The 12,704-nt window shown below is 38.4% G+C and overlaps 1 protein-coding gene across 19 annotated transcripts in view; it reads left to right on the forward strand.

Moving 5' to 3' along the window:
* BPTF (bromodomain PHD finger transcription factor) overlaps window positions 1-12,704 on the forward strand; it is a 92,809-nt gene that overhangs the window by 11,889 nt on the left and 68,216 nt on the right. For 18 of the 19 annotated variants that reach the window (XM_038371328.2, XM_043497611.1, XM_043497612.1 and 15 more), the window contains exon 2: window positions 7,312-8,134. In XM_038371328.2, coding sequence (XP_038227256.1) covers window positions 7,312-8,134 — 823 coding nt within the window. Of the gene's footprint in view, window positions 1-7,311; window positions 8,135-12,704 lie in introns of those variants that run through there. The other variant, XM_043497617.1, reaches the window with a different exon arrangement.

The raw sequence follows: 12,704 nt of genomic DNA on the forward strand, positions 1-12,704 counted from the left end.
ACATTTTCAAATATATTGATTTCAGTTACAACACAGAATACAAAGTGTACAGTGTTCACTTTATATTTTTATTACAAATATTTGCACTGTAAAAAACAAAAGAAATAGTATTTTTCAGTTCATCTAATACAAATACTGTAGTGCAATCTCTTTATCATGAAAGTTGAACTTACAAATGTAGAATTATGTACAAAAAAACCTGCATTCAAAAATAAAACAATGTAAAATTTAGAGCCTACAAGTCCACTCAGTCCTACTTCTTGTTCAGCCAATCGCTCAGATAAACAAGTTGGTTTACATTTGCAGGGGATAATGCTGCCCGCTTTGAGTTTACAATATCACCTGAAAGCGAGAACAGGCGTTCGCATGGCATTGTTGTAGCCGACGTTGCAAGATATTTATGTGCCAGATGCACTAAAGATTCGTATGTCCCTTCATGCTTCAACCACCGTTTCAGAGGGCATGCATCAATGTTGATGATGGGTTCTGCTCGATAACAAAGCAGTGTGGATCGACGCAAGTTCACTTTCATCATCTGAGTCAGATGCCACCAGAAGAAAGGTTCTCTCTCTTTTTTGGTGGTTCAGTTTCTATAGTTTCTGCATCAGAGTGTTGCTCCTTTAAGACTTCTGAAAGCATACTCTGTACCTCATCCCTCTCAGATTTTGGAAGGCACTTCAGATTCTTAACCTTGGGTCAAGTGATATAGCTATCTTTAGAAATCTCACGTTGGTACCTTCTTTGTGTTTTATCAAATCTGCAGTGAAAGTGTTCTGAAAATGAACAACATATACTGGGTCATCATCCCGAGACTGCTATAACATGAAATATATGGCAGAATGAAGGTAAAACAGAGTAAGAAATATATAATTCTCCTCCAAGGAGTTCAGTCACAAATTTAATTAATGCATTTTTTTTAATGAGCATCATCAGCATGTCCTCTGGAATGGTGGCTGAAGCATGAAGGGGCATACGAAAGCTTAGCATAACTGGCATGTAAACACATTGCATGCCGGTTATAAAAGTGCCATGCAAACACCTGTTCTCAATTTCAGGTGACATTGTAAATAAGAAGCGGACAGCATTATCTCCTGTAAATGTAAACAAACTTGTTTGTCTTAGCAATTGGCTGAACAAGAAGTAGGACTGAGTGGACTTGTAGGCTCTAAAGTTTTACATTGTTTTGTTTTTGAGTGCAGTTATGTAACAAAAAAAATCTACATTTGTAAATTACACTTACACGATAGAGATTGCACTATGGTACTTGTATGAGGTGAATTGAAAAATACTATCTTTTGTTTGCCATTTTTGCAATGCAAATATTTGTAGTAAAAATAATATAAAGTGAGCACTGTCAACTTTGTATACTGTTGTAATTGAAATCAATATATTAAAAAAGTAGAAAAACATCCAAAATATTTAATAAATTGCCATTGGTATTCTATTGTTTAACAGTGTAATTAAAACTGATTAATTGAGATGAATTTTTTTGAGTTAATCGCGTGAGTTAAATGCAATTAATCGGCAGCCCTAATTATTGTTAATCTCTTAGACTGAGAAATCCATATGATTAGTGATGTATCCAGTTGATGTCACAAATCAAAATATCCATATTCTTAAAGTAAAATATCTGAAATTACTTTTGAAAAATTGGGACTTCCCTGACATTCTAAAAGAAGAAATAAACTGAATTCAGATTTTGGAAAGTTGAATCCAACCATTGTTGCAGAATTGTACTTGAGAATCCAAGCTTTTATTTTTTATTGTTCAAAGCCTTTTTCTTTGAAAAAGAATTTGAATGTAATAGTTCTAAGAGTTGGGAACTGCACTATCCATCTCAATGGAATAATTCCAAAACCAGATGATGTCTCAATGGAATAATTCCAAAACCTATAGATGATGCTTATCAGAATCATACACACAAATATAATGTGGTTGTGCCATGGTCCAAAACGCTCTCTTGCCACGGTAGGTGCCAAAAGTCCCAGCTTCATCCTCTTCAGATGCCCAACTTCTAAGCTTCACCAGTGACAAATTCTGCAGTGTAATTATGTATTGTCAATACAAAACATATATAAAATATTGTAAATATGGGATGGTGTAAAATTGAATTTAATATCAAAATGGGCTATGGTACTCCTAGTTTGATTTTATGTGTAATCATAAATTAATTTTAGTTTAAATGAAGCTGCCACAGTGGTGAAGAATTTAGGAACAGTTTACCCAAAAAGTACAGATTCTTCATTAGAGACTAATTATTTGATTAATTCTTTTCTGTAAAGTTGTCATTCTTTTTCCCGACTGACTTCTTGTTATTACAGTTCTTTGCTACATGTACTAACAATAATACATTTACACATATGTATCATTGTCTTCTGAATATTCCAATGCATCTTGTCTTCTGTGTCTGTCACATAATTTTCAGGCTTTGTGAAGGAGGATATAACACCAACCTTGTTAACAAATAGTATAAAAGCACAAGACTGGCCTAAATACCATGCAGCTAAGCCATTCATATAAGAAATGGCTGGGTATTGTTCTTTCCTAAAATGTTCTGCATCTTTTGTATGCTTTTCTAGCCTGGTTCTGGAAGCCATTCTGTATACATTGCTGAATTACTCAAAACAAAGTGTGCCTGAGCTGAGAGAGATGACTCTGAGGTCTTAAGGAGAGACTGTCTAATAATATGTGTTTTACAGTGGTATTAGTTGAAGTGGAATTTGAAGTAGTGTAAAGGGGAACCAGGTATGCTAGGCTGTAAACAGGCAATTTATAAAAGTGTAACACAGGAAGTCGATTAGGTGCATACTGTATGTAAATTTAATATTGCATAATGTGACCTATCTTTGCTCATTTGCACCCCTTAGATTTATTGCAATTTACCCCTTCCTGCTTTATACCAAGGCAAACTAGAGACAAAGAGGTGTCGGAAGATACTTGAATGCTAATTGCAACCTATGTCCTGAAGTTAAGAGCTCAGTTTAATAATTGAAGCAGGTGTGAAAAGTAATGTAGCAGGTATTTTACCTCTTCTGGGGGTCATCAGAGACCACAGTGTGTGTACCACTATATAAATAGATGGTTTCAGTAGAACTTAGAGCATGATGGCAAGAATATAACTATAACTGGTCCATTTCATATGCTGAACTGAAGTGCTTCATTTTGGTAAATACATTGTAAGGCTTCTCCATATCTTGACCAGTTATAAGCTTTTTTTCTTTGCATTTGAGACCAGCAGTTTCTCCTCAAAGTACTTAATTTTTTTTTTTCACCATGACACAAAAGGCTAGGAATGCTCCACTTGATTGTCTTTATTTATTTATAATATATATCAATTTTGCCTCTTAGGCTGGGAATACACAACTGCATCAGAGAAATGTAGCTCAATCTTCTTTCTCTCCTTTTTGGAACAATATAAGCTTATTTGTGTTTTTAATTCATAAGCCCAAAAATTCTAATGCAGCAAATTTCAAAGTATCTGAGGGGTCAGGGTGAAGCCTTCAATTTTCTCTAGTCTCCTAGCCAGTCATATCCTCTTCTAGTTCACTCCTGAACTCTGAGTATAGAGTTCATATTTTGAAAGCCTGATGATTTTAGGTCAACACTGAAGATGATCCAGACCTATCTCTCTCTCTTTAGGCTTCTTACTCTTCTTCTGTGGCCAACTTTATGGTACATAGAGGAGCTCTTTTAATTCAAAACTTGGGCAACAAAAATTACATTTGTTTGTAGATTCCCTTGCATTTGGTTGAATGTTTCAGTGAAAAAAAATTGGAATAGGACCACAGCTACTGGGTTATTCTTCAGATTCTTCCACAGGAATCAGAAGTAAGTTTCAGGAGTCTAAGATAAATTCCAAGGAAATGCATGTTCTTTTGTCGTTGCTAAGTGTCTTCATCAAACTGACTTTCAAGTTTGAGCCTAAAAGAATTTTGAATCCCAACAATAGAAGGAATGAATTATTCTACGTATTCTTGCTGCCAACATTATTTTGTATCTGTAGCTGTGAAATCCCAATGTTCTACTGTGCCTGCCATGTTTAAACATTGTCCACTGACTTGTGCAGCTGTTTACTGAAAGAATGATTATATGCCCTCCTTCCATTTTCCGCAGGGTAACTCCAGCTTAACTAAACTTGGAAATTTATTTTTATACACTTCTCAATCTTGATCCATTTCTTCTATAATGGAAACATCTGGCAGTTCATCTTTTATACTGTTATCTTTTCAGAGTGTGTAGTTCAAATGTTGCACAAGATTTTCATTCACATAATAAAGTAAATGTATTAAACTTGAAATTAGATTAACTACTTTAAGGTTGGGAGCAATTTACCTAATATAGTAATTATTTTGAGTCTCTTATCCTCTTTCTATACTGGCTCAACCCTTGATTTACTATTCCTGTAATGGAACTCATAGTAACAGCCGTGTTAGTCTGTATTCGCAAAAAGAAAAGGAGTACTTGTGGCACCTTAGAGACTAACAAATTTATTAGAGCATAAGCTTTCGTGAGCTACAGCTCACTTCATCGGATGCATTCGATGAAGTGAGCTGTAGCTCACGAAAGCTTATGCTCTAATAAATTTGTTAGTCTCTAAGGTGCCACAAGTACTCAGTTCCATTACAAAAAGAAAAGATCTGTCAAATCATCTTTTATGGAACATAACGCTCGTTAAAAATAGGTGTTACTTTTTGTTTTGTATTTTTGTTAATTGTGAGTTTTTCTCTTTAGTACCACCTTAAAGTTTGGGTGCTGCTTTAAAATGTATTCTGCTCTGGGGAAAAACCCATGCAAAAATGGCACCCTCTAACTCAACAGATCTATCCTTTTGTGTATTCATTCAGTCATCTCTCTATCAAACCCTACGGTTGGTTGATATCTGCTTTTGTTAATGTTTAGTTCTTTCAATTACAGGGTCGATAACTTACACCAGTGAAAACCCCTTGAAGACAGTGGGGTTGAACAATGGTCACTGAGGACATAATTTGGCCAGCCTGACCTCTCACTGGTGGCAATACACAAGAAGGAAAGAATCCATCTTGACTTTCAAATTTTGGGGTCAATTTGAACTTCTGTATAAACTCTGATTTTAGCCCATGAGGTTTAATAATATAAATACAAAACTTTATGTAAAGTTTTGTATGGCACTGCCTGTTTTAATTGGATCATTGGCAAATGCATCTAATTTATTACCTGTAATTGGAATTATCCTTGTGGATAATTTCACTTTCTCATTTATTTTTGTTTAGATTTTCCCTGTAAAGAAACTCTGGCAACAGAGTTCAGCTCAGACTGTTCCTTTTACATATTGACAGTTGCTGAGTTACTGACTAAAATACAACAAGATTACAAGATTGCTGTGTTGAATGAAAGACACATTTTTTTAAAATTAGGTTTTCTTTTCAGTCTTTTGAATCACTTGTCTGGAAGCCTAACCCTTTACTGAGTTTAAAAGCTCTAACAGTTTTGGTGAGTTCATCTGAATACTCAAATCTAATAGCTCCAAAACAATTACCTGTAGTTGAATCCTTCCTTTTAAATTAACCCAGTAAACATTGAACATATTTGTAGGTTTTTAAAAAAACTGCTGTAGCACCATGTAAAGAAATAAGCATTCTTTATCCTTCTTTGATAGTTCACACAGTGGAGATAGAGGTTTTTGGTTTTTTGGTTTTTTTTTTTAAATCTTGTGACATTGCTCCCCTTCTAGAAGGCTGTGCTGATTATGCCTGGTTTTCCTGTGTGTGTTGAATAGCTTTTCTGATTGGTTAGGTGAGATGGGATTTCCCCTGTCCTGCTCCCCGCCTCCCCCTTTTCTAGAATGCCTCTCTGAAGAGTGACCTTCCCTCTAAATCTAAGGAAACTGAAATATTACTTTGGCATTCTTAAGATCAGCACTGGCTTCTGATCATTAGAAAAGGCATAAAATTAATTTTTCTGAGGCTGGAAACTTTGTAAGGAGAAGTCCTTTTCTGTTTTATTGAAAACATGTTTTTAAACATTTACCAGATACTGACAAGCCAGAAGCGAAGATCAAGTCTATTCTTGATAGGTGGGTGTGTGTGTGGGACAGGGCGCGGGGGGGAGAACCACCAGCAATGGCCAGAGGGAGTACTCTGGTTAGAAAGCCATTTTATCCACAATTCCCACCTGTTGTAAAAGGGGAGGGTGCTCTAACTCAACCCTGACTGGGACTCCATTTTCAGTAAATTTGAAAACCCCAATAGTCTCCTGATTGCAAAAAACAAAACTAAGCTCTCCACTCCAGGGTTTCCTGAAAGTTAGGGGTGGGTCTTTGCTGATCTGCTCCTTGCCTATTCTCTTTATGTCCTCCCCAGTAAGTAGCCTGCAGTGTTTGGCTCTGGTACTTCTGTCTTCTCCAAGCCTCTGCAGTGAAATTGACATACTGATCAGTTTCACCACTGGCACAAATTTTCATTAGCAATAGAGATGCTGATCAAAGTCCTGTTAATTTTACTCTTCAGTTGATTTATAGACAGGCAAAATAGCAGAGCATTGAATCTGTTTCCAAATTTAGGAAGACAGGACATCAGTACGTATTTGGAAGCTTTCCTTCACAACCAGATGGGCTGGAAACTTAATTTTTTAAAAGAAGAAACTTAGTTTCTGCAAAAACTGATAGTTGAAGACACCCACTTGCCACAAAGTGTTTGTACACCATTGCTGAGTAGGCAAATAGCAACGTGGTTTGTTGTTAGTACTCCAGTTTCATTTGAATAAAATGTCAATTTGAAGAATTGTATTGAGTATAAAAATCAGTTAAGAATTAAAAGCTTTCAGAGAGAGGAAATTTTACTGAAAGCTTTGGCAAAACAACTAGCCATACTGAATTAAAATGAGAAACTATCAGTGTTTTGGGTGCTTAGGGCATTTGTCAGCTTGTTTTCAATTTATTTAGGTTTCTGATTCTGCTTACTTTGCCAATTTGAATACTCAGTCTGGATTTTACATTTCATTTTAAGAATTAGATGTCAGATTTAGATTACTTATGAAATTGTTTTTAACTGTATTAAAAATTTGAAGTTTAAACATGAGTGTGAAGTGAGACTTGTGATCTAGGCTTGTGAAGTAATTTTATTTAGTACTCTTAAAAAATATGGGTAGGGTGAAAATACTGGGAGTAAATGGAGAAATAGTACATTTAGCTGAGTGCAGCTGCTGATAAAACATGAAGATTTAATTTCCAGTAGCTCTGAAGGAAAATTTTTACCCATGAAGTCTGTTCATAGGAGGCACACTCAAGTATATTGGTTTGTGATTAGCAAAACTTACTGTTACTTTTATTTACAGGTAGAAGAAGACAAAGAGTGCATCGTCCACGTTCTCCAATATTGGAAGAAAAAGACATACCGCTCCTTGACTTTCCTAAATCCTCTGAGGACTTAATGGTGCCTAATGAGCATATAATGAATGTTATTGCCATCTATGAGGTACTACGGAACTTTGGCACTGTTTTACGCCTGTCTCCTTTTCGTTTTGAGGACTTCTGTGCTGCTCTGGTAAGTCAAGAGCAATGCACACTTATGGCAGAGATGCATATAGTGCTTTTAAAAGCAGTTTTACGAGAAGAAGACACTTCAAATACTACCTTTGGACCTGCTGACCTCAAAGATAGCGTTAATTCCACTTTGTATTTCATAGATGGAATGACGTGGCCAGAGGTTCTGCGGGTATATTGTGAGAGTGACAAGGAATACCATCATGTTCTTCCTTATCAAGAGGCAGAGGACTATCCTTATGGACCAGTAGAGAGTAAAATCAAAGTTCTACAGTTCTTAGTAGATCAGTTTCTTACAACAAACATTGCACGTGAGGAGCTAATGTCCGAAGGTGTTATCCAGTATGATGATCACTGTAGGGTTTGTCACAAACTGGGGGATTTGCTTTGCTGTGAAACTTGCTCAGCTGTGTACCATTTAGAGTGTGTGAAACCACCTCTTGAAGAGGTACCAGAGGACGAATGGCAGTGTGAGGTCTGTGTAGCACATAAGGTGCCTGGTGTAACTGACTGTGTTGCTGAAATCCAAAAAAATAAACCATATATTCGACATGAACCCATTGGATACGACAGAAACAGACGGAAATATTGGTTTCTGAACAGAAGACTTATTATGTAAGTAAATCCTGTCCTTTTAGTTTATTCTGAAGAACATTAGGATGTTAAATATTTGTTTAAAACCTTTTTCCTATAAGTACTGTTTTCATCTTAATATAATATAGATATATTTTTGTAATATAAGACCAAAGTTCCTGTGTACTTTTCTATGTAGGTTCCAAAATCCATGTAATTCATCCATTCACCCATTAGCCAAAACGAATGTTTAAATACTCTTCTATGTATGACAACTTTCAGCCCAATGCTCATGTGCAAACACAAACCAGTGTGTAGTAGGCATGAATGTGGGAGAAGGGAAATGGAATCTCAGTAAAGGAATATGTTTTGGTCTTGAGCATCCACAGAGTTACTGCAGACAATAAGAGATGACTTTAAAAAATATGAAAAATAACATTACAATATCCTTTCTAACAATATTGAACTTCTTGTTAACATCACTTAAAATGGATCTATCCAGTGCTTTCGTAGCAGCAGGCTGCATAGAAACCAGGATTTAGGAGCAACTTCAGAATACTGTTTTCCCCTGCTGATGGAGATTTGATTGTTGAATATTGGTGACAGTTGATGGTCTGCCTGTGCCTGACTAATAGAAATACTCTTGGATCACACTCTATTGTTCACAGCCAGGACTGCGGTGATGGAGAGCATGTACAAATGAAATAAGTCTTCAGGCTATAAAGAGGAAGTGAATGCATAGAGCTATGAGTTCAAGCTGTCTATTGTTTTGTTTCTACAGGTTTCAGAGTAGTAGCCGTGTTAGTCTGTATTCGTAAAAAGAAAAGGAGTACTTGTGGCACCTTGGAGACTAACAAATTTATTTGAGCATAAGTTTTCGTGAGCTACAGCTCACTTCATTGGATGCATTCAGTGGAAAATACAGTGGGGAGATTTATATACCCAGAGAACATGAAACAATGGGTGTTATCGTACACACTGTAAGGAGAGTGATCACTTAAGATGAGCTGTTACCAGCGGGGAGTGGGGGAGAGGGGAGGAAGAAAATCTTCTGTAGTGATGATCAAGGTGGGCCATTTCCAGCATTTGACAAGAATATCTGAAGAATAGTGGGGGAAGAGGGGGAAATAACATGGGGAAATAGTTTTACTTTGTGTAATGACCCATCCACTCGCAGTCTCTGTTCAAGCCTAAGTTAATTGCATGCAGTTTGCAAATTAATTCCAATTCAGCAGTCTCTCGTTGGAGTCTGTTTTTGAAGCTTTTTTGTTGAAGGATAGCCACTCTTAGGTCTGTAATCGAGTGACCAGAGAGATTGAAGTGTTCTCCAACTGGTTTTTGAATTTATAATTCTAGACGTCTGATTTGTGTCCATTTATTCTTTTACGTAGAGACTGTCCAGTTGGACCAATGTACATGGCAGAGGGGCATTGCTGGCACATGATGGCATATATCTTCCTGGTAGATGCGCAAGTGAAGAAGCCTCTGATGGCTGATGTGTGGCTGATGTGATTAGGCCCTATGATGGTGTCCCCGAACAGATAAGTGGACACAGCTGGCAACGGGCTTTGTTGCAAGGATAGGTTCCTGGGTTAGGGGTTCTGTTGTGTGGTGTGTGGTTGCTGGTGAGTATTTGCTTCAGGTTGGGGGGCTGTCTGTAAGCAAGGACTGGCCTGTCTCCTAAGATCTGTGAGAGTGATGGGTCATCCTTCAGGATAGGTTGTAGATCCTTGTTGATGCATTGGAGGGGTTTTAGTTGGGGGCTGAAGGTGACAGCTAGTGGCGTTCTGTTATTTTCTTTGTTGGGCCTGTCCTGTAGTAGGTGACTTCTGGGCAGTCTTCTGGCTCTGTCAATCTGTTTCTTCACTTCAGCAGATGGGTATTGTAGTTGTAAGAATGCTTGATAGAGATCTTGTAGGTGTTTGTCTCTGTCTGAGAGGTTGGAGCAAATGCGGTTATATTGTAGAGCTTGGCTGTAGACAGTGGATTGTGTGGTGTGACCTGGATGAAATCTGGAGGCATGTAGGTAGGAATAGCGGTCAGTAGATTTCTGGTATAGGGTGGTGTTTATTTGACCATTGCTTATTAGCACCGTAGTGTCCCGGAAGTGGATCTCTTGTGTGGACTTGTCCAGGCTGAGGTTGATTGTGGGATGGAAATCGTTGAAATCATGGTGGAATTCCTCAAGGGCTTCTTTTCCATGGGTCCAGATGACGAAGATGTCATCAACATAGCGCAAGTAGAGTAGGGCATTAGGGGACGAGAGCTGAGGAAGCATTGTTCTAAGTCAGCCATGAAAATATTGGCATACTGTGGGGCCATGCGGGTACCCATCACAGTGCCGCTGATTTGAAGGTATACATTGTCCCCAAATGTGAAATAGTTATGGGTGAGGACAAAGTCACAAAGTTCAGCCACCAGATTAGCTGTGACAGTATCGGGGATGCTGTTTCTGACGGCTTGTAGTCCATCTTTGTGTGGAATGTTGGTGTAGACGGCTTCTTCATCCATAGTGGCTAGGATGGTGTTTTCAGGAAGATCACCAATGGATTGTAGTTTACTCATGAAGTCAGTGGTGTCTCGAAGATAGCTGGGAGTGCTGGTAGCGTAGGGCCTGAGGAGGGAGTCTGCATAGCCGGACAATCCTGCTGTCAGGGTGCCAATGCCTGAGATGATGGTGCGTCCAGGATTTCCAGGTTTATGGATCTTGGGTAGCAGATAGAATACCCCAGGTTGGGGTTCCAGTGGTGTGTCTGTGCAGATTTGTTCTTGTGCTTTTTCAGGGAGATTCTTGAGCAAATGCTGTAGTTTCTTTTGGTAACCCTCAGAGGGTAATGGCTTGTAGAAAGTGGTGTTGGAGAGCTGCCTAGTAGCCTCTTGTTCATATTCCAACCTAGTCATGATTACGACAGCACCTCCTTTGTCAGCCTTTTTGATTATGATGTCAGAGTTGTTCCTGAGGCTGTTGATGGCGTTGTGTTCAGCACGGCTGAGGTTATGGGGCAAGTGATGCTGCTTTTCCACAATTTCAGCCCATGCACGTCAGCGGAAGCACTCTATGTAGAAGTCCAGTCTGTTTCGACCTTCAGGAAGAGTCCACCCAGAATCCTTCTTTTTGTGGTATTGGTAGGAAGGTCTCTGTGGGTTAGTATGTTGTTCAGAGGTGTGTTGGAAATATTCCTTCAATCAGAGACGTCGAAAATAGGATTCTAGGTCACCACAGAACTGTATCATGTTTGTGGGGGTGGAGGGGCAGAAGGAGAGGCCCCGAGATAGGACAGATTCTTCTTTTGGGCTAAGAGTATAGTTGGATAGATTAACAATATTGCTGGGTGGGTTAAGGGAACCACTGTTGTGGCCCCTTGTGGCATGTAGTAGTTTAGATAGCTTAGTGTCCTTTTTTTTTTTGTAGAGAAGCAAAGTGTGTGTTGTAAATGGCTTGTCTAGTTTTTGTAAAGTCCAGCCATGAGGAAGTTTGTGTGGTAGGTTGGTTTTTTATGAGTATCCAGTTTTGAGAGCTCATTCTTAATCTTTCCCTGTTTGCTGTAGAGGATGTTGATCAGGTGGTTCCGCAGTTTCTTTGAGAGTGTGTGGCACAAGCTGTCAGCATAGTCTGTGTGGTATGTAGATTGTAATGGAATTTTTACCTTCAGTCCTTTTGGTATGATGTCCATCTGTTTGCATTTGGAAAGGAAGATGTCTGTCTGTATCTGTAGGAGTTTTTTCATGAAGTTGATTGCCACTCCATACGGCTAAATTCACCCTCTGCCATGTACATTGGTCATACTGGACAGTCTCTACGTAAAAGAATAAATGGACACAAATCGGACGTCAAGAATTATAACATTCAAAAACCAGTCGGAGAACACTTCAATCTCTCTGGTCACTCGATCACAGACCTAAGAGTGGCTATCCTTCAACAAAAAAGCTTCAAAACCAGACTCCAACGAGAGACTGCTGAATTGGAATTAATTTGCAAACTGGATACAATTAACTTAGGCTTGAATTGAGACTGCGAGTGGATAGGTCATTACACAAAGTAAAACTTTCCCCTTCTTCCCCCAACCCCCATTGTTCCTCAGACATTCTTGTCAACTGCTGGAAATGGCCTACCTTGATTATCACTACAAAAGGTACCCCCCACCCCTGCTGTAATAGCTCATCTTAGGTGATCACTCTCCTTACAGTGTGTATGATAACACCCATTGTTTCATGTTCTCTGTGTATATAAATTATCTCCCCACTGTATTTTCCATTGAATGCATCTGATGAACTGAGCTGTAGCTCACGAAAGCTTATGCTCAGATAAATTTGTTAGTCTCTAACATGCCGCAAGTACTCCTTTTCTTTTTGTTTCTACAGTACCTAGCACTTTGGGAACCCATTCTTGGTTGGTCTTTAGGTACTGCTGTCATAAATGTGATTAATAATCACAATCTAAGATGCTTTATGGTAGCTCAGGGTACTCTGATCTTTTTTCTCCTCCTCCCCGAAAAGTTAAATTTGGAGTTGTAAATGGATCTTTATTTTCTAATAGAAAATAGATAGTGGAATCCTGACTACTACTGAAAATCTTGTCTAACACAGTAGCTGTGAAAAGGGAAGAGAAGTG

Source organism: Dermochelys coriacea, chromosome 14, assembly GCF_009764565.3.
Source record: "Dermochelys coriacea isolate rDerCor1 chromosome 14, rDerCor1.pri.v4, whole genome shotgun sequence".
Taxonomy (NCBI): Eukaryota; Metazoa; Chordata; order Testudines; family Dermochelyidae; genus Dermochelys; species Dermochelys coriacea.